This window comes from Cheilinus undulatus, linkage group 3 (assembly GCF_018320785.1).
Source record: "Cheilinus undulatus linkage group 3, ASM1832078v1, whole genome shotgun sequence".
NCBI lineage: Eukaryota > Metazoa > Chordata > Actinopteri > Labriformes > Labridae > Cheilinus > Cheilinus undulatus.
Genome location: NC_054867.1, coordinates 37416760 through 37438050, shown reverse-complemented (window position 1 = coordinate 37438050; position 21291 = coordinate 37416760). Strand labels below are relative to the sequence as shown.

Below are 21291 nucleotides of genomic sequence, written 5' to 3'. Positions count from 1 at the left end.
CTGTTTATTCAAACAGCTGGTCTGCTAAAACTAAGCTTTCTATCAGATGACCGTTCATGTTAACGTACAGGTTTATCGTCTGACCACAGATGACTCTCAGTCTCACTCGTCTTCATGTCTTTTCATTGATAAATCTGTTCAGAAAGTGCGCTGAGTGAACTAGTTTTTTTTGTTCCGTTGTGACTTGGTATCTAAGGCCCTATTTACTGGAATACTAAACTAAGTTGTCATTTCCTAAGAACATTATGGGATTGGAATGGCTATTCCAGTTATTAGCCAAGCCCCCAGGCTTTGCTAGAGGAAAGAAATTGTTGTTTTAGTAAAACTTTCTATTTTGATCGCAAAACATATGAAATTATAAATTTGTAGTTTAATTGATTATTTTTGTTGGCAAGTGTCCATGGTATAAGCGGGTTAATGCCCTTCGAGGTGTCCAGTTGTCAGGGATTGGAGGTCTGAACTGTCTCATATTGCAAAATGGATAAGAATTATTCTAGTGAAGGGAATGATAATTTTTATGTCATCCTCATATTTAATCAGAAAAACATACAAAATAAAGAAAGTAGGATTTCTTGTAGACTATTCTAAAAATGGGTCTTGAATGTTTGCATATGTTATGCATAACATCTCTGCTACAAAAAAGTTTTTAACCGGTAATGTGACTCAAATTTCAGGTAAAAGAAATATTGCAACTTCTGCGTTTTGAAAATTGCAGCAGGCCATATCGCATTTTAATCTGATTTTTGATCAATTGCCCAGCTCTAATTCTAGCAGTAAAAAAATCATACAAAATCTTCTCATTAGGGTTTTTTTCTGAGTATGGGGATCTCTTACCCTGAGCCATCTGTCAGTACCTGCAGATATAATGTGTCCTAATAAGAGCATGAACCCACAATGTCATTGTACATCATAATATCTCCTTAGGTCTTAGCGGTGGAAATTTGTTTTAATCTCATGAATCTTTTCACACTTGACGGCAGAAACGTCTAAGACGATGTTCACAATAGCAATTGTTATTGTGTTTTTAATTTAAGCTACTCCTTTGTTTCTTCAGATATTCAAATGTTTAACGTTTGCTTGCTTAAATAAATATATATTTAATTATGACATAAATGTAAAGCATGCTGGTTAAACAATAACTAACGTCTCATCAAAGCATGCCCACGCTAAAGAAGAGGCGTATAATGAGTGCTTTTCTTAACATGCTGATGAAGGGATTTAAGGAGGAAGCTTTTCCCAAAGGAGAGAGCATCTTAGAAAGAAAAGCCTTCATTTATTAAACGGCAGCATCATTCATATTGTTTATTTCAAACAGAGACAACTGAAAGCTTGATTGGTGATGCTGACGCTGGCTTTATTAGGGCTGTTTGACTTCAGTTTGTCTGCCTTTGACGCAGTGAGTGTGTGTCTCTGTGTGTAATAATTAGTCACTTCCTCTATACTGGATGAGCCATCAGCAGATTTGTCTCATCAGTGCCTAATGGGTGACAATCCGCTTAAATGCAACCCCACATGCAGGCCATGGCTCCTAAAGTACCATGGTAACCGGAGTGACATATGAAGGATTCTGGGGGGAATAAGTTATTTTTGTTTCTATAATAAGATCACGAGCTTCAGGATTAGAGAAAAATCTAATCCAGCCTTTTTGAAAACATAACGTGTGTGCTACCAGCTTCACATCATTTCTGCTGCTTGTGGTGGCCGCTTTAAAACATTAATATCAGTTTATACATCTTAGAGTGTGAAGTGCTGATCCAGAGCTCAACAGGAAGTCTGACTCTATCTTAAAGTTACACAATCTGCCTATCAGCACATCCTAAGCCGATAATTAAATACATGAGTGCTCACTGGGAGACAGGATTTTGTTTTCGACGAGATGAAATTACTTGTACAACCATGAAATATGGGGGGCATGAGCCCAGTGAGGAAATTAACATATTTTATATGGATTTTTGAGTCAGGGTTGCAGTATGGTTCAGTTGTACCTTTGCAAATTCAGCCCCCTCTACATTTAACCCAGAATGCTGAACTCTAGTGAGCATATAGATCTACAACATACCTCTGCGGCACGTATCACAAACACATCAAGAGGTCTGCCGTTTAAATTTAACAATCAAAATCAGAGTAATGTTGGCTATTTGAAGGACTTGATCTTTAGAATCAAAATGTTCAACTTCATGTACGAAGCAAAAACATCATGGCCATGACAGTTCGTCAGAAGCAAAGTTTTTCAGTGAAACTTAAGGTTGTCTGTAACTCAAACATTCAGTGTCTAAACTTCCTTGTTTTTATTGATTTTTTAACCTTCAGTTAGCCAGGTGAAAACCTGTTTAGATCGAGATCTCTTTCACAAAGGACGTGGGCAAGAGGTCAGCAGCACGTCATAATAAATAATACTTTAAAAATGCAGGTTACAACAATAATTCAAAACAAACAATAATTCAGAAAATGCGGATTTAAAGTGCAGGGGTTGAGGTCACAATAGCCATTCAAAAACACATTCTGATTCTGATGACTCTTTGGGGGCCAGGATGTGGGGGATAGCCATAAGGATAAATGGGAAAGGAGGAAAGTTAGTACTTTAAAGCTCTTTGAGAGCCAAACAACCAGCTCATCTGAGCTGAGCCAAATGATCTGAATCTCTTAAAAGAGACAGATTTCCCACCACAAGAGACGGGACTTGACAGACGTCAGCTGAAGAAAAACAGGCAAGATCAGGGCTAAACAGTGCTGAACCAAACTGGACCATTTTCTGGAAATGGACCATACACAAGTGGGGTGTTGCACCACTTATCAAGGCTTAGAGGGAGGCTTCTATTAAGTCCTGCCTGCTGCTGTTTTACCATGAGTTTTTTAAAGCTTCTTATGTTCAACTTGAAGCTTAAACTTTTGCTCTTTGAATGCTTGGCATAGTCAGAAACAGCTCAAAATGTCCTTTTTGGTAGAGGATCTCTATGCAGGAATCACGTCTTACCCCTGTAGGGAAGTTCTCCACTCCTGTAAAGGACCTATCAGACTGTGTTTTACAGGACAGGCTGTATAAACACTCATGTTGTTCCCAAAAATTAACAAGTGGGTTCTCTAATTCTGATGTCTATTGATTTTTATGTTTATGTTTCTTGTGATTCCTCCTTCAGTCAGCCTGCTCTCTGATTGGCTATCAGTCTGTTTGGCCTAACAATCCTGCTCATGTCTGCTCTGCCGTGCTCAGTGCCCCCCACCCCCCACACAACAGGATTTCTGATTTTAAATATTGAATGTTATTTGTTTATGATCTTAGGTTAGAGTAGCGTAGATTGTCTTCTGAGCAGTTCAGGGAGGGGAAAATAGCCTCTAACACACCTCACATCACAGGAAGGTCTGTAGAGATGGTCTACAGAACCATCCTGTAATCAGGCCTTCTGTGTGAAGGGGGTAACCAGGCTGCAAATCGGCATGATTATCTTGTAGCATGTGTCTGACTGAAGGGAAACCGCCTTAATGTCCTGTGACTCCATGTAGTGATGCCCCTAATATCACAGGACTCTCAGCCTAAATGTTATTGAAACAGCCTTTAACAATCAAGAAATAAGTCACACACCAAAACTATTTTTCTATCCGAATTTTAAAATATTCATATCTGCTGCAAAAATTAAGGTTTACTTCGTTTTTGCTGCAGAAACTCAATGTCTTCTTTGCACTCCTGCTTCATTTTTTCCCCCCTGGAGGTTGTCAGTTGTGCGTCACACCCTGATTTACGCACAACCTGACAGCAGAGGTGCTTGGGCTTCTACTCTCCTGCTGACAGCTTCAATTAAGTAAATCACATGGTATCTCATGTTCAGTGCAAAAACAAGGCCAGAATGCTTTCTATCCTGAATTAACATTAAATAATGAACCTGGATGTACAGTAATAAGCAAGTGAGTCCCATATTCTTCCATGTATGTTTGATATATTAATTTCTTATCCCTTTAGTTCTGAGGAAGACCGTCTCTTTTTAACTCGGCTGTATATAAAAAGTCTATCTCACATACTGCACGTCCTGCTGGTTTAGCTGTATGTAGGTGCTGGACCTAAAGGAAGAAGACCATAATGTTCATGTATGTTCTGACACTGGGGGCAGGGAATGAAATGAGGATTTAAAGCTCAGATCTGTGTGACCTTGAGCTGTTTATGATTGATCTCTATGTAGCAGAGCTCAGGCTGAGTACCTGGACTGGTACCTGTTCTGACAATTATAGTATTTCATCTACAGTATGTAACATCACTTTAAGGTTCCTATCAACTCCATTTACATTGAACACAAGAAATGCAAACATGTTTTATATGAGCACAAAGCTTTGTTTCCTCTTTAAGTGGAAGTACACTCTGGAAATGTTTTGTAAATTACAGCACAGCATTTTTATCTGCGGTCCTGCTGTGAATCTTGTGCTAGTAACAGACCAATAAATACAAGAAATTGAAGTCACACTTTAGTGTCATAGCCCAAGACTAGATGGACCAAATTAAGCAAATGTCTTGAACACCGTTTCAGGTGTTTTACTTCATACTTTAATTGGCAGTATTTACATTTTATAACCCTTGTATATATATTTTTTAATCACTATAAACAGAAAGAGGGGTGTCTGTTTCTTGAGTTTTAGCTCCATCTGGTGGCCACTGAGACTACAACTGCAACTACACAAAGTGGCTGTCCATCCTCAGCTAAATTACTGCTTAAAAACTACACATTCTACTTTATCTGATAGTTTTATTTTGTTTCCTTTTACTTTATTTACAATGTGAAAACAGTGCTGCCAAACAAAAATAAATAAAAACATTGAAATTATGGACAAAAAAAAGGGGGAACATCAGAACAGGAGCTTCATGCAGCTAATAAGATTGTCCAGCAATACCTTAAAAACAAGCTGACTCTTCATGCTTTACAACCACTTCATCCACCCAAAACAGATCCAAAGAAAGTCTGTGTGGTTCCTCGTCAACATATTTTGCTCTTCGTCTCTCCGCTCTTGATGTTTTTGAAGTGTTAAGTGATGTTTATTCGTCCACAGGTGTTCAAAAGATGCTTCACGACAGCCCGATGTAGTCTGCAAGTCGCCTTCTGTTCCACAGTCACCATAAGGCACTTGTACACAGTGAGAAACAGTATTGGATTTAACGTTAGGTCACTGGAATAGATTACCAACAACAAAGTTCATAGAGTGTTTGAAATCACTGTAAAAATATGCTACTCTGGTTCTATTTATAGGTTTGCATCTAAATTAATGTTTTTTATTTAACACATACTTTCTAACTTCCAGATAAGATATTCACATTTGGGTATTTTATTTGCAAATGCATGACAGCTGTATTAGATATAAAAGGGTTAATCTTCCAAACATTGATTCCTGAATTCTTCAAACATTAAAACATCTGTACTCTTCAGTTAAATGAATAGGAACTTGTTTGGTTCCCTTTTTGGGTTTGAAAAGAACAGCATCTATGTTTTCTTAACCAGTTGTCATTTGGTTTCTTTACTTAATGACAAAAAGTTACATTTATTCAACACAAACCTTTAGATAGAACGACCGTTGAAAAAACACACCCAGTAACCACTTCATTAGGCACACCTGTTCAGCTACTTGTTATCACAAATGTCTAATCAGACAATCACATGGCAGGAGCCGGTGCCCAAAGGTAGACATGGTCAAGATGATCTGCGTCAGTTTAAAATGATCATCAAGATGACGAAGAAAGATGATTTAAGTGAACAGGGGAGCTCTGTCTACTCTGATATCGTCAAAAAAATTGTGTGTTTTTAAATCATGATTTGAAACATAGTGTACAATGCTATTTGGGCCAATCTAGAAGATTAAAGGGACGAGAATCTGTTAATTTTTGAGCAAAAAAAGCCAAATTTTGGTTAAAAAAACCCTGATTTTTGAGAGTATAAATTCATATATTTACAAGAAAATAAACTCAGAAATTGAGAGTTTAAAAAAGCAACAAATTGACAATAAAAAAACTTTTAAATTCCTGAGTTAAAAAAGTCTTACATTTTCATATTAGAATCTCAAAAATATTAAGTTCTTAAAATCATAAATTTACAGAAATAAAAATGGACAATAACCAAAACTGAAGATGGTGGTTTCTAGACTTTATGATCTCAAAATTCCTTCAAAGTTTCCAAAGATGAGAGCACATCTCAAAATCCAAGTTCTGAAGTCTAAAACAACAATATATTACACTAGTTTATATGACTCAGCCAGTGAAATGTTATTGTTTTGTCCTCCATAACTTTGATTTAGAGATAAGCGGCCTTTTTGGAAACTTTTCAACAACTTTTGAGCTTGGGCTTAGCACTCCACTGATGGGCTTCATTGATGTCAAGTGCAAACCCCCCCGACAACTCAAAAGTTGTTTTGGTTTTTGACTTTGACTGTCAAACATTTTTTTTCCCCTCACAAATTAACTTTTTAAACTCCAGAATTTGGAGTTAACTGTTTTCTTTCTTGAGTGCCACTTACACACTGCTGTAATAATGGAAAGTTTATTCATAGATATTTCCTCTAAAACAAGAGTATTTAGGCCCAGGTAAAAAGGTTGGGAACCAAAGCCACAATTTCAACGTCTTTGTTGTTGTTTTGCTTCATTATATACCACAGCACATAAGGTGTAGATGAATGATACACACTGATGACAGCAGCATTTAGGGCTAATTGTCATTGTACAGTCTACCCACAACAAACCTGATGTCATATGAGATTCATGCTGCACAGTGTAGTACACCAGAAACATAAGATTGCTAAAAATGCAGTCTGTAGGAGGTTTTAATGCCTAATAAGCTGGACAGGTGTACCTAATAAAGTGGTCAGTGGGTGCATTTTTGCAGTTCTCTTCTTTTTCCAGAGCATCATATTAAAACAAAGACTGTCAGAGAGAAAATTTAACATCTTAATTGGAAAAAAGGGGGTGGTTTTGTTTGAAACCTCATCATTTATGTGTTACTCAGTCATACCTACTCTTACAGGTTTCATTATAAAACCATGTTTACACACATGATCCTTTAATACACGAGGAGAGTTAATGCTCTTATGAGCCTGGACATTCATTCAAAAATCATTTTTAGATTTAAAAAAGATGACATTTTAAACACGGCACTGCTTTTCTGACTTATTTTGGTTTCCATGCAACAACAGTGCTCTAGCCATGGCTGCTGTGTTTTCTCATTCTTATTCAAGTTCACCCAGGTGATACACTGTTGATGTACAGTACTTTTGACTGACATGTTAACAAAAATGTAAAAAGACACAACAAACATCTCTCTTTTAGAAGACGTTACTCCTTGGATCAAGTGAACTCGTTAATGGCTTTTTTTCAGCATCCAGCGCACCAACACCACAACACATCCTGCAACATTTCACCCTCCTGATATCTCACACTGTCCCATTGTTACCAGTGCTAAGAAAGAAAATCCCCAAACATCATTTATATATAAAAAAACTTTTTTTCATTGCCCTTCTAAGTTGTCAGTCTTACAGTAGTTAAGGCAGAAGTAGTCTTTGTACCAGGCAGTAGCTTCTTCATTAAAGTCCAGTGTGTCTATATGAATTATTGATCTGTATTTTATGCATTCATGCACGTCTTTGGGTTGTGAGTTTTTCTCCTCCTTGTTCTGAAGCCTTCCATGAGAGCATCCTGTGAAACATATTGAGCAGCTAATCTGGTTCTAATGTTGTTGCTGGCCTTCAGTATTTACTGTTAAACACTGACATGGATGCTCAGTATAAATAGACCAAGGCCAGCCATAAGTGGGCTACAGTATGGGAGATTATAGATCCAGTCTGAGTGGAACAGGCCACCAGTATGCCAGTACTGACTCAGTACGCTGTGCACAAGATGTTAGATCTCAGTCTGTGTGCACATGTTTTTAGTCTGTTAGTCCCAAAGCGAAGACAGATGGAGTGCCACACTGGGTGATTTGAGTTAATTCAGTCAGTCAGTCAGTGCTTCAGCGGGAGTTACGAGGTCCCATCACTCCAGTGCGTGGCCCATTCCTTTTTATGAATGACTCCAGACTTCTCAGTCTGGAACTGTGGCCGGTCCTCGCGGGGAATCTTCACGGCGTGGTACTGAGGCAGTTTGTCTTTGTAGTGGGCCCGCTGGAAGAAGCCACACTGAGGAAACAAACAAAGAATTAACAGGTGACTTGTAAAAGAATATGATTTGAGTAACCTGCACTGATTTGTGTGTTTTACAGTAGATAAGAGGTTCTGTTCCTTTCTATCATGCCCAGAGAGAGCACTGTTTACAGTCTTAAAAATGTTATCTGAAAGCACATCCACATGCTCTGCATTTCTAATTCAGCATCAGTCTGCCAAAGTGGCATATAAAATCTGCAAGCATCAAAACAACCCAAAAGCACCCACTGATATTTTCCAAGTTTATTCTGGCATCTGACAAGGTCATTTGGTCACAGGATGTAGGGGAGATAGTGGCGTTTATGCAAAGACGAGTGCACGACAGGCATGTTGTTTGGTGCCAGAATGAACAAGCTATTCTGTTAAAACCACAACACCAACAGCAGCACAGAACACAGCACAGCAGGAAGCTAATAACCCTGAAGAGAGATGGCTGGGTGGTGTTCAGTCAGCTTGAATTATAGGAGGGAAGCCATGCTGAATTAAAGGATACATTTAAATACATTTATAAACAAAAGATCAGGCATATAGCATTACTTCTGGCAGGCTAAGGAGTCGAGCGCTGCCTTATAATTGAGATCAGCTTATCTTACACAAGCTCTCATCAGCTGACAGCCAGCTGATTGGCTCTATTAGCTAAACGCACTCATGCTGCCACATTTAAACTGCTCTAGCCTGGCTATGCTTTGCTGCTCCCTCTGCAAGCCACTTTTTGCAGTCCTCCTCCACCCCAGCTCCTCCTTTATGCCATATCTGACATAATCAATGTCTTTCTGTTGTCACTGATGCCTTCCCTGCTCTGGGTTTATTGCTGCTTCTCTCCCTGCCTCGGTCTTTCCTTATAGGCACAGGAAGAGCAGGAACATGTGCTGCTTTCCACGTAGACTTGTGGAAGGGCAGGGAGATCCCAAAACAGCCACACCACCAAATATAAATTACAGCAATGAGAGTGAATTAATAGTTGCTAAAAGACAGAGAGATGTATGACCCCAAATAAGTCATCCTGGCTGAATTAGCATTTTTGCCATCCAAGATTTAGTAACAGAAAGCATTTTTAGTAACAGAAAATCCATCTCTTAATATTATTAGGCTACGTTCACACTGCAGTTTAAAGTGACCTGAATCTGATTTTTTTGCTCACATGTGACTCATATCTGATTTTTTTCTGACAGTGTGAACAGCACAAGTCACATTGAATCTGACCTTTTCGAATCAGATTCAGGCCACTTCCGTACGCGTTCTGAATCCGATGCATATCTGATCTTTTGAAAGTTGACTTCAGTATGAACAGGCAAACAAAAAAAATCAGATCTGAGAAAAGATAAGAACTGAGCATTGAGCCCTGCATTGTGAATGTAGCCTTAGACTAGTCACAGCTAATTAAGCATCACTCAGACAGGGGGTCAATCAAGCAACCAGTGGAATTCTTAAGAAGTGTACATGCTGCTTCAGTTAGAAATAATTTAGCCTTTCATCAAACAAAACAAGAATAAAAGAATGTAAGTAGTTGTGTTTCAATGCTCCAGTGCAAACTGCAAACCGTAGCACGCCTGTCCTACTTGCATAGTGGCTGTACTTGTAGCCTAGCTAAGCATTAGAGTAAACAGAGGAATGTCAAGCTCCTACTGTACTTCGGGGGTTAGAGGCTGAGAAAAGGTGCTGTTTATGCTGTGTGACATGGTCCTGAACGCTTTCATGCTTTTATGCTTACACTGGCAGCTCTGTGACATTACACATGTAGTTGACAGTTGACAGACTTCTGCTTTTTAATGACTTTTAATGGATAATTTAAATCAACTTTCATGAATTTTTATGAAAAATTGTATTATGTTCTTTACACTAAATATAAGAAAAAAACAATGTCGTGCATCACTAGTTTCACTGTTATATTTGATATGTTCACGCAACTTGGTAACAGGCTGTTCAAACTGAATGACCACTTTCACAAAACAACTTTTTTTTTTAATTAAAAACTTTAGCTTTATCAGCTAGTTTAAGATGTGAATGTGTACCAGAGACTGCAGACAATTTTCTCCAAGAAAAGCATAAGTCGTCCCTTTTCCAACTGGCTTTTAAACATTGATTTTAATTTCTACATCTACTGATACTTCTTCTATGTTGTTTCATTTTTGTTATATTTTGTTTTTGATTTGAATTATTAGTACCACTAAGCAAACTTTGCGATGTGTGTGAAAGCACTATACTAAGTAAATGTAATTGCTTCCTGGTTTGTAAGGTGTAAAAAGTTTTTCCAATTTCTTTCTTAAATTAAGTGCATATAGTTTTCAGAATGACCGAGATTTTAAACAAATCTGCCAACATTTTCACTGTAAACTGCTAAAACTTAAAGAGACTATCAGTTTGGGCTGTGGTATGTGTCATTTTTCCACTAGGGCATATTTTTAAAGAAAAAAAACAAAATAGGGTTCTAAATGAATATGTAGATTCACAAAAAATAGTCATTTCATTTCAAAAATGAAACTGTTGCAGAGAACAGCTCATAACTAAGTTTCAGATTACCCATCCTTCCTCTGCTCATCTATCACTGCGTGCTGTGGTTAGTAAGAGTGCCAGGATGTGCCAATATTTCACACTGCAATGAACACCAGCAGCCACACCACAGTGGGTTGAGGAACAAAGCAATTTTGGGCGAGTATTTTTACCGCTTGAAGGGAGAGGAGGAGGGGAGAGCAGGCCAGAGTGAAATATTCTTTTTATTATAGTTCTGTCGCCTGCTTCTCCGCCTCCGAGGGTTGGACCCCCAAATGGGCGCGGTAGTACTCCGTCTCATAGTGTCGACGCCGCTCACTGCGTTTGAAGAACCCACACTGGGCCACACATCACCACAAGGACAGAGAGTGGAGGGGAAACAACAGGAAAATGAAATAGAGAGGGGATTTAGGGATGAAGAGACCCCAGAAAGAAGTGGGAGGAGGAAACACAAAAGAGATGACACACAGAGGACAAACATGAGAAAAGAGGAGCGGACAAGAGTGAGCTGGAAGGAATAAAATGATTACAGGACAGAGAAGAACAAAGCTGATAGAAGTAACACTGAAAGTGATGAGGCAGTGTTAACGGTCAATGAGGTGAAAGGGACGGTCGGTAAAACTATACAGCAATCCTGGTCTTATTACAGCACGGTAATTTAAACAAATATTCATTTTTATGGGCACAGACTGTGTGCATGAGTGAGAGTGTCAGAAACTTCATCAAAGTACCCCATGTGTATCTGGGTTTTACCTTCCACAGTATGCAGACGAGTAGAGTCAGCAGCAGGATGCCTGCTAGGACGGCTATGAGGATAATCCACCATGGGATCCAGTACTGATCTGTGAGACCGGGTTCAGGATAGATCATCACTGGAACCTGAAGGAGGAGGATGCATTTGATGGAAATAGAAAATTAAAAAAAATAGAGGCAATATTAATCAATCAGTAAGGGATAACTGTATTTGACTTTTTTTTATCTTGGAAAATCAAAAAGATGTAAAAGTAGATGCAGTTAAAAAAACCTTTATTTGATTATTTTCCTTGCAGTACTTTCAGGAATCCATACTCTATGAATTTGAGTGGGCTCTGTACCTGTGCAGCTGCATCCTTCAGGACCAGGTGTTTGATGCTGGACTTGACAGTGATGTTTGCTCTGACCAGCAGCTCCAGAGCGCTGACTGATGAAAAGTCCTGGCAGACAGAGAGAGAGAAACGGTAAGCAACGCTTTGCATCTGTTGTGTAGTAAAAAGCATTCAAGTTTTCATGATGGCAAAACATGAATTTTGATATAAACCTAGTAAAAGAAGAAGACTTTGAAACCTGTTCAATAACATGGCAACAAAAGAAGTCCCAGGTATCCAGTGCTGAGTAATTTCTTGTGTTCAATTATCAAACATTGTAAGCACCTGCTTAAACAGCTGCAGGTCTTGCAGACAGGGTATCTAACTGGTTAAATTATCTCATGATACAGCACTTTCATCTCTTCAAGGTTTAAGTCAGATCATAGTAGCGCCCTCCCTGCTTTAGGTGTGATGAAAACTTTCTTGACCTTAATGTGTCAAAAACAAAGGAGCTAATTGTTGGTTTGAGGAAAAAACTGGTAAAAACCTACTGCTGATTGTTGACTCATAAGTTTGAAAAGAGACTGACCCCTGACTTATGTTTGATCTCAACACTGAGTGCATCGAGCAAGGTAAACAAAGAATCCGCTAACTCTGGAAGTCAAAGTTTTTTTTTTATTGTCTGTGACAAAATGTTGTGTATTTTCTACAAGTCCTTTATTAAAGTATTTCAATGTTTTTTTAAATTTTTTGTTTTGTCTGTAAAAAAAAGTCTTTACTGTATTATTGAAGTCTGCTCACAAAAAAATCAGTCAATTAGAGACTTTTTTAAGAGATTCAATTAGAGAAATTACTAAGTTTTATAATAGTCAATAACTTTGTGTTTTGTTTTGGTTTTTTGTAAATATTTTATTATTACCAGTTGTGTTATAGTGATTGTCATTATTGTTATTTGTTTTGTTTTGTTTATATACTCTGCTTTGGTGATAAAGGTTTAACCATTCATGCCATTAAAGCATATTTTGAACTTTGAACTTTAGAGAAATCAGCTCAGGCAGTCAAGTGCTGAAATAACTGAGAACAGCTGATCTCACACAAGCTGAAGGCCAGCTGATTCGCTCCAAGCATGCCATTGGCAGATGTTCCAATTCTGGCTTATTTAAACTGCTCTTGCCTGTTTATGCTCTGCCACTCTCTCTGCAAGCAGCTCTTGCAACCCTCCTCCACCCCAGCTCCTCCCTCTTTCTGCTTCTGAATGTCATTCTGTTGTCACTGACACCTGCTCTGCTCTGGGTTTTTGCATCTTCCCTCCCTGCCTTAGGCTTTCTTTGTCGGCACAGGAAGAGCAGGTATATGTGATACTCCTGCTTAATGCTTTCCACCTTGGCTCATAGAAGGGTAGGGGGATCCCAGAACAGCAACACCACCAAATATAAATAACAGCAATAAATTCTTATCAATAATGCTAATTAAGAAATATTTATAGCTGCAAATCATGTGTGTTTCTTGACAAAGTGGTCCTGAATGCATTTGGTTCTTTGTGGGAGTGGTCCAAAAAGCTAAATAAATAACTTCCCAACAGGACCACATCCTGTCCTCTGAGTTTACCTTAATGAACTCAGGCCACTAGACTTACAATGTAATCTGAAATGCACATTAGTGTATCTTATTTGTTTCTTTTGTCTGCTGCTGCTCTTAAATGTGAATTTTAATCTTGTCTAACCTTTGGTGTGTTATTCTAGATGGAGCCACATGAGGGGGTCAACGTGTCAGTGCACATTTCTGTCTACATACTGACTTTTATCTATTATTGTCTGTTGTTTGTAAATGTATGTGTGGTCTGGACAGACTACAAACACTGAATTGCTCTCAGAGATAAATGAATTCGTCTGAATCTGAATACATGTCCTTTTTTGATGCGTCTAAACTTTTCAAATTTTCAATACAAGACTGTATGGTTTAATCATGTGGTATTAACAATATCAATATCAGTCATTTTTGGGAGATATTTCCCTCTTTAAATCAGTCCATTTATTAATAGCTAATGTAGAATTCATTCTGAGACCTTCTGTATCAAAGTTTTAGCTGACAAAACGTGACAATAGAAATTGAATAAACCCATCAAATCACATGAAATCTCAGCTTTTCTTCACCTGTTTGATTAAAAAAGCGTCTATGGTATTCAGTTGTACAACAGCTGTAGTGTCAAAGTATGATATGATTTGTGTATGAATGAGCCAAATCTCAAAAGAGAAAGACAAATTTAATGTTCATGTGGAGGTTAACAGCATGTTAGCAGTAATATTTCTTGTTCGTTGTGGATCTCCAGCTGAAAATTAAATTTGCAGCTGCAGACGATTCAGTGGTCAAAGCTGACAGCTGTGTTCACAGTTTGCTGACTGCCTGAACATCAAAGCTTTCATCCCTCATTAATCATTCTGTTACTCAGTTATCTTTCAGTGATCTGAATTAGAGCAGTGTGAGTGCCAGCAGCAGCTGTAACAGCTGGGCTAAGGCTGAAATGAAGAGAAAGAGTCAGTGTGGTGCTGATGTAATGATTGCAGGTTTTCTTTTTTCCTCTTTTCTTTTTTACCTCTATGAAGCTGCTGTTCCAGAGGCGGGCATGGATCTTGAGGACAGCCTTGCCAGAGAAGCTGTGGAGCGGACACTGAAACAGGACGCAGCGGGCCGACCCCAACAGACAATCCTAGAGAGGAAAAAAAAACAAAAAACAAAAAAACAAAAACTGAACATTGTTGTTGTTTTTTTGGAAACAGAAAAAAAGCAGCTTAAACACGATCAGAGCATGTTCATTTCTACATGTTTTACCCTCTATGGCTTTTATCAACAACAACAGAGACACATTAGGACCACCAGTTTACCAGTTTGAGTGACTTGCGTCTCTCTGAAGCTGCAACAGCTGGGGTTGTTCGTCCCACGCTGCCTTTTGTCATCACTTGACCCTCACCCTCTGGGTTGGAGCGACGTCTTCGTACACCCTGGTGAAGGAGACACAATCAGACATGCAGAGCTAAATTAGTCTGTGGAAATGACTGAGCTATTCTCACCAGAACAGAATTAAACTGTCATGTGAGCATGCTGTTGCAGTGACAATGCCTCTTAATAAATTTATCTCTCCTTTCTACATTTGTCAAAATTGGTTACAAAATGCTAATGAATGAATTATATATAATTACATATATTGATGAATTCTAAGAAAAAAAGGGCATCATTTTGTCGTTAATGGGCAAACTGAGTGTACTTATGATCCACAAAGTAGCTTCAATTTCACTGATGATGAAGTTAAAAAAAAAAAAAGATCTCTGTCCACAGTGCTGCATGAGCCTCTGTCTGCTTACCCCCTGACTGACAACCAGAGAAGGATCTGCTGATGGGGCACTCCAATCCAGCTGCAAAGGATTCAGTGTCCCTTCTGGGGTGCAGCGTGTGCCTGGTTGACCCTCAAACTTCAAGCTAGCAGGATACAGGAGCCATTTCTCATTGGCCAGCTCATAAGGCCACATGATGTTTAAAAAAGCTGAGCCGAACGTCTGCAGAGCTTGTCCAGGATTAGCAACCTGACAGACAGAAAAACATGACAATCTGTGATTGGTAGACCTCTTTTTTGGAGATCTTTGCGAAATTATAGTTATTCGTTTTAATAGAAGAATGATTTAACATCTTAAGAGAAAAGCCAATACACAGGTTCCTCACCACAAACTCAAAATCTACGGGACTGCCGACGTCATCAAGACTCCTCATGGCGCTCTCTCCTCTCACTGTCCCGCTGAAGAACAGCTGGTGAGGATTGGCCAGCCTGCAGTAAAACAGGAACATTAGAGGGTCAGACAGCTGCATACACATGACGACGGTTTCATTTTTATCTTTTTACTACAACCAGTAGCTGAGCTGCTTGAAGCCACAAGTAAATCTAGGGCTAAGGCATGTGTCTCATTTAGACATCATTATTTACATTTAACTTAGCTCATTGTTAAACAATCGAGTATTTCTATATCTGTAAAAAAAAAAAACAGAAGTCTTGCAGAGTTAAAAAAGTAGACTTTTTCTTAGTTGGGCAAATGCAGTTTTTACAACTTAAAGCATTGATAGAGCAATAGTTGTGTGTGCAAAGCATCCACTTAATTAATTTTATGATAACAAAATGTATTTCCACATCAAGTTCAAAGACATGTCTGCATCAGTCACAAAATGTTAACTAAATTAAACAATACATCCCCACTGACGGCTGCATGAGAGCAAATAGTTCAGTGGTTTTTATTGGGGGGATGAATCATTACTTAAAATATTTCAGTGTTAATGTTGTATAGGAAGGTGTAATACTTTAGATTCATGTCTCACAGCATGTAAAAATAGGATACTAATTAGTTTAAATCTGGGGAAAACACAGGAGAAAATATGTACATTAAATCAGCCAAAGATAAGCATCATTTCTAAGTGTAGATAGAGAAACAGTGAAGGTGTTACTCACCCGCTGACAGACAGAGGGAGCTCTATAACAACTCTAGCAAAAGCTGTGACTGGTTCCAGGTCAGGCTGCTCACTGATACTGAGGACAGAACCATCATAAAAGGGTTATTGAGGTCTGATCATGTGAAATATACTAAATTTAGAAAATAAAAAGCTTGTAGATAAAGAGAAACAACACAGTAATCTTTAAAACTGTAGGGTGAAAAGGGCTTACGTTGACAACACCAGATCTGCAGTCAGCTCAGTCGTCTCAATTGTGATGTTGGATGTGCTCAAGTTGATGGTGAACTTCAACTAAAAATAAATAAATAAATACATTAAAAAAAAAAAAAAAAGAAGAAGTATGGATTTATAATAAGGAAAACAAAAAAACAAGCAAAGCTTTGTAATTAAACCATTCATTCAACTTGATCTATTAAAGTAAATCTAAAATTTAAAGATGACGATTTGCATTTCTCAAAAAAAAAAAAAAAGACAGTACAACTCTGTTGTTTCTTACCTTAGTGTCTCGTTTCATAGGGTTTCCCAGGTCACATTCAACCTGTGAGCCATTCTGGTTTGCTTGACACCTCATCTACAGTCAGTCAGGGTAACAAACATAATGTCAGTGGAAAACCATCTGGCACTATAATCAGTTACATGGCTTTATTAAAAACAAAAAAAGGTTTTCTGGTCTGAGTTCATACCTGTGGTGGGATCCTGGAGCCGGCATACGACAGAGTGTCAGGAAGAGAGATGAGCAGCTGAGCCGCATGAGCATCATCTCCGTCTTCATTGGGGTGTAGGGGGTCAGACGGCATATTGGTGATGGTGATCTCCAGCACCACAACTCGCTGATCTGACAGGGAGAACACCTGCACGCCATCCTCATCTCTACATGAAGAGGAAGAAGACAGCAGGGAAATTTAAAAGAATAGTTAATAAATTACTCACCAGTTTCAGTAAAACTGACTTTATTCTTAACGGATTTCATGCCTGGCCTAATATCTGTAATACAAAAGAAATATGAAACAATAAAGAAATTCTTAAAAGGTTGTAAACAAAGTGAATGTATTCAAATTGTGACTTAAGTTAAGTTGCAGCTTACTTGACTCAAAGTTAATATACACCATTACAATTCAGTAAGAAATGTAGCACTACTTAGCACATAAGCTACTAGATATGTAACTCATTAATGTATAAATTGCATTCAGTTAGCCTGGCATGCCAGATAGACTGTTTTACATATCTATTGCATGTGATGTGTTTCCCATCATTGCAACAGCCCAGATTCGGAGTCTGGGAAGGGAAGGTGGGTGATTGGAGGAACGTTCAGATTGACTGTAACATTCATTACAATAAAAACATGTTGTAGTGGGTACGCTTGGGTAGTAAAGATGAGCGTAGCATTAGCTCAACAAAACTGCTGCTATAGCTACATCTGTGCTACCTGCTTTACCTGCAGCCATTGTTTACAGGTTTGAAGTACAACTAAACTAAGCCCAGCCTCATCCTCTGGTCTTTTCTTTCTCTGACTGGGAACAATCATATCATCTTGAAGCTTTGCAAGACAGACTTCTTCGTGATGACAGACATGGAATCTGGCCAATCCATTAGCATTGTAAGGTTATCAGTCAATCACATCATGACGAAGTTAAAACAGTTTGGATGAGTCAATACTAAAGCACAATCTGACAAGCTACCAAGTAAGAAAAAGCATTCCAAAGTAGCCCATTCTGAAAAAGCAACAACATACGACTACACCACTTTACTTAGCTGATAGGGATTTTTTCCCACTGCTTCTTAACAAGTCACCCCTTATTCTTAAATCTGATTTTTCAATGTCAACAGGACATTAACTCCTTAAATTATCAGAAGGACCAAACCACCAAATAAAGCCATACAACAAACTAATGAAATCTTTCAAAAGATAAATTAAAAAAAGAAAAATTAAAGTCAGAATCATGTTTGCATTATAAAAACAGAGGTAAAAAACGGTTACACCTGCATGCACTTAATCGTGTTAGCAACGTCTTGTGTTGGGGTCTGGATTGCTAGGCAACGCATCAGACCACAAAGACCACCAGTTCAAACAGAGAGGGCTCTGCAGATACTAACTTTGGCAGAGGGGTGAAGAGGTCTGAGGTCATGGGTCTTGTTCCAAACTTGTAGCCCAGCTTCAGGTTGCTCTGGCAGATTTTGTCACTGCCGCATCCTTCACGCAGGAAGTTCACCTTCAGGGGAGAAATGAGACGGACAGGAAGTCTTTACTTCAATCTAAAAGCACATGCTATAGCTTTTTTTAGGTTTCTCATGCCATCTTCCAGGGTTAATGCTGGAATGTGATCATTTTATTTATATGTTTTTTATTTGCCTTGGTGTTCTGTGATTAAAAGGCTATGGATACCATTTGAAGATGTCCCCTTGTGCTCAAGAGAAAATGTCCCTTTTGGTCTTTATTGTTTAGCTTTACAAGAGCAGGCAATCAACTGAGTAATCAAGATAATAAAACCATAATTAATGGATTACATTTTCTACAAAAAGACATCTGAAATATATTTTAACTAGCATATATCACAGAGCAGAAGGAGAAAAACTTCTTGGGGTATAAAACCTTGACTGCAGACTGGATGTTTACTTGAGAAGCCTGGATTACTGCGGTTAGAAACAGTTGATGTGAAGCGTCTCATAAAGCCCCAGTTGTTAAACGACAATGTGCAGTCAAGTGTAGCCCATTAAAATGACTCCCGACCATAAAATACTTGTGCTTCCTTTTTGTTTCAGACCTCAGAGTGCAGCGTGTTGGAGGGGGAAACATTCAGAACAGGCGCCAGCTTCTCCAGCCTTTTAGCCCCCGAGTGTCTGCGTGGCGGCACAGGCTTGATAGTGTGAGTCATGGCCAATGAGATGGGGCGTAGTTTGTCTTGGATGTTATCCTGCAGCAACAAAAATTATAAAATTGATTGTCAAACCACAAAATATTAAGTTAAGGAGTATATTTAGTGTACAAAATAGTAGGTTATGGGCAGCACTGTGATATGTATTTATCAAAATATTGATAGACAAAGCTATAGAAACTCAGAACAAGTTGCATACTATCTAAAACCATATGCTATACAGTGCCTATTACAAGTACCCTCTTGGATGTTTACTCTTTTATTGGTTTTATAAATCAATCATGGTCAATATAATTTGGCTTTTTTGCAAAAAAAAAAAACTCTTAATGTCAAAGTGGAAACAGATTTCTACAAAGTCATGTCAATTAAGAACATAAGTGACTGCATAAATATTCACCCTTTAAAGGGACTGGCCTAATTCAACAGAGGTCCACCCAAATGATATTGACATCACCTGAATGCAGTCAATGTGTCGCAGGTGATCGTAGTTTAAAGACACCTGTGTCTGGAGCGTCACATGGTATTCCTGGCTACCATTACACCATGAAGACAAAAGAATGCTCAAAGCAACTGAGAGAAAAGGTCATTGAAATGTATGAATCAGGAGATGGATACAAAAAACATTTCCAAGGCACTGAACATCCCCCAGACTTCAGTTAAATCCATTAAATCCATTTCTTCCCTTTCTTCCAAGAAATGGAAGAAAGTATGGCACATGTGTAAATCTGCCTAGATCAGGCCGTCCTCACAAACTGAGTGACCGTGCAAGAAGGAGACTCGTGAGAGAGGCTAACAAGTCACCTATGACTACTCTGAAGTAGTTACGAGGTTCAGCAGCTGAGATTGGAGAGACTCTGCATACAACAAATGTTGCCTGGGTTCTTCACCAGTCAAAGCTTTATAGGAGGGTGGCAAAAAGAAAGCCACTGTTGAAGAAAACTCGTTAAATCTCAACTAGAGTTCACCAAAAGACATGTGGGAGACTCAGAGGTCAAGTGGAAGAAAATTCTTTGGTCTGATGAGCTCAAAATGGTGCTTTTGGCCATCAGACAAGACGCCTATGTATGATGGGCACTAAACACTGCACATCACCACAAACACACTATCCCCACTGCAAAGCAAGATGATGGCAGCATCATGTTGTGGGTATGCTTCTTGGCAGCTGGCCCTGGAAGGCTTGTACAGGTAGAGGGTAAAATGAATGCAACAAAATCCTTGGAAAACTATCTTATTCAGTCTGCAAGAGAACTACCGCTTGGGAGGAGATTTATTTTCCAGCAAGGCAATGGCATGAAGCATACAGCAAAAACTAAGAGAACAAGATGAATATTTTGGAGTAGCTGAGTCAAAGCCCAGACCTCAATCCAAAAGAGGATTTGTGGCTGGACTTGAAAAGGGCTGTTCACACCCAGTCCCTGTGAAAACCTGACAGAGCTTGATGAGTTTTGTCCACATATGCAACCCTGATTGGGACCTATCGATACAGACTAACTGCTGTGGTTGCAGCCAAAGATTAATCTACTAAATACTGACTTGAAGGGGATAAATATTTATGCAGTCACTTATTTTACCTTACATATATTTATGTAACTGATATGACTTTTTAGAAATCTGTTTTCACTTTGACATTAAAGATGTTTTTTTGTTTTTCCAAAAAAAGACAGATGAAATTAACCATGACTGATTTATAAAATCAATAAAAGGTGAAACATCCAAGGGGTGGTATGCTTTTTATAGGCACTGCAACCTTCACTTACTTGTGAAGGGTTTTATAATGTCAAGTTTGTGCTACATGAGTTAAAAACCTACCAGAAACCCTAACACTACAGTTTATACCTACACAGTTAATGTTTGTCACAAACAAATCTTTGTTACTGACATGAAGCTGGAAGACAGTAGTGGTGCACACAGGATAACCCTGCCGATGCATTTCCACCTCCTCTGTCTGCGTGTACTCTGGCTCCAGAGAACTGCGGCCAAGGAAGGTGACACGGTGCGGGAGTCCCAACTTCCTGCGCTCTGTGTCGGCTTCAAAGCGCACCACCAGAGCTTGAAAGGAGAAAAACAGGAGCAGTGCATGGAGAGAGGCAGAGGGATTGAAATGTCAGGACACATACAGAGAGCACTTAAAGAGCCCACCAGGGGTTTAACATATATGAAACATCCATCTAAGGGAATACAGTATTACACAGCTGTGATTGAATCAAAATATA

General features: G+C 38.7%; 1 protein-coding gene and 1 long non-coding RNA gene across 6 annotated transcripts in view; one reads left to right on the top strand and one right to left on the bottom strand.

Annotated features, from left to right (window-relative positions):
• The window catches only part of LOC121505404, a 92996-nt gene extending 78595 nt beyond the window's left edge, over positions 1-14401 (top strand). For 2 of the 3 annotated variants that reach the window (XR_005991561.1, XR_005991559.1), the window contains 2 exons: positions 11700-11867; positions 13457-13821. This is a non-coding gene — a long non-coding RNA (uncharacterized LOC121505404). Of the gene's footprint in view, positions 1-11699; positions 11868-13456; positions 13822-14317 lie in introns of those variants that run through there. The other variant, XR_005991560.1, reaches the window with a different exon arrangement.
• itga7 (integrin, alpha 7) overlaps positions 4717-21291 on the bottom strand; it is a 56811-nt gene continuing 40236 nt past the window's right edge. For 2 of the 3 annotated variants that reach the window (XM_041780654.1, XM_041780663.1), the window contains exons 12-25: positions 20958-21127; positions 18968-19117; positions 18300-18415; positions 16889-17075; positions 16702-16776; positions 16417-16496; positions 16204-16281; positions 15429-15531; positions 15074-15292; positions 14597-14713; positions 14308-14421; positions 11745-11843; positions 11404-11529; positions 4717-8136 (exon numbers count right to left, since the gene is read on the bottom strand). In XM_041780654.1, the coding sequence (XP_041636588.1) occupies positions 7981-8136; positions 11404-11529; positions 11745-11843; positions 14308-14421; positions 14597-14713; positions 15074-15292; positions 15429-15531; positions 16204-16281; positions 16417-16496; positions 16702-16776; positions 16889-17075; positions 18300-18415; positions 18968-19117; positions 20958-21127 (1790 nt within the window). In that variant the 3' untranslated portion in view covers positions 4717-7980. Of the gene's footprint in view, positions 8137-10823; positions 10989-11403; positions 11530-11744; positions 11844-14307; positions 14422-14596; positions 14714-15073; positions 15293-15428; positions 15532-16203; positions 16282-16416; positions 16497-16701; positions 16777-16888; positions 17076-18299; positions 18416-18967; positions 19118-20957; positions 21128-21291 lie in introns of all 3 variants that reach the window. The other variant, XR_005991558.1, reaches the window with a different exon arrangement.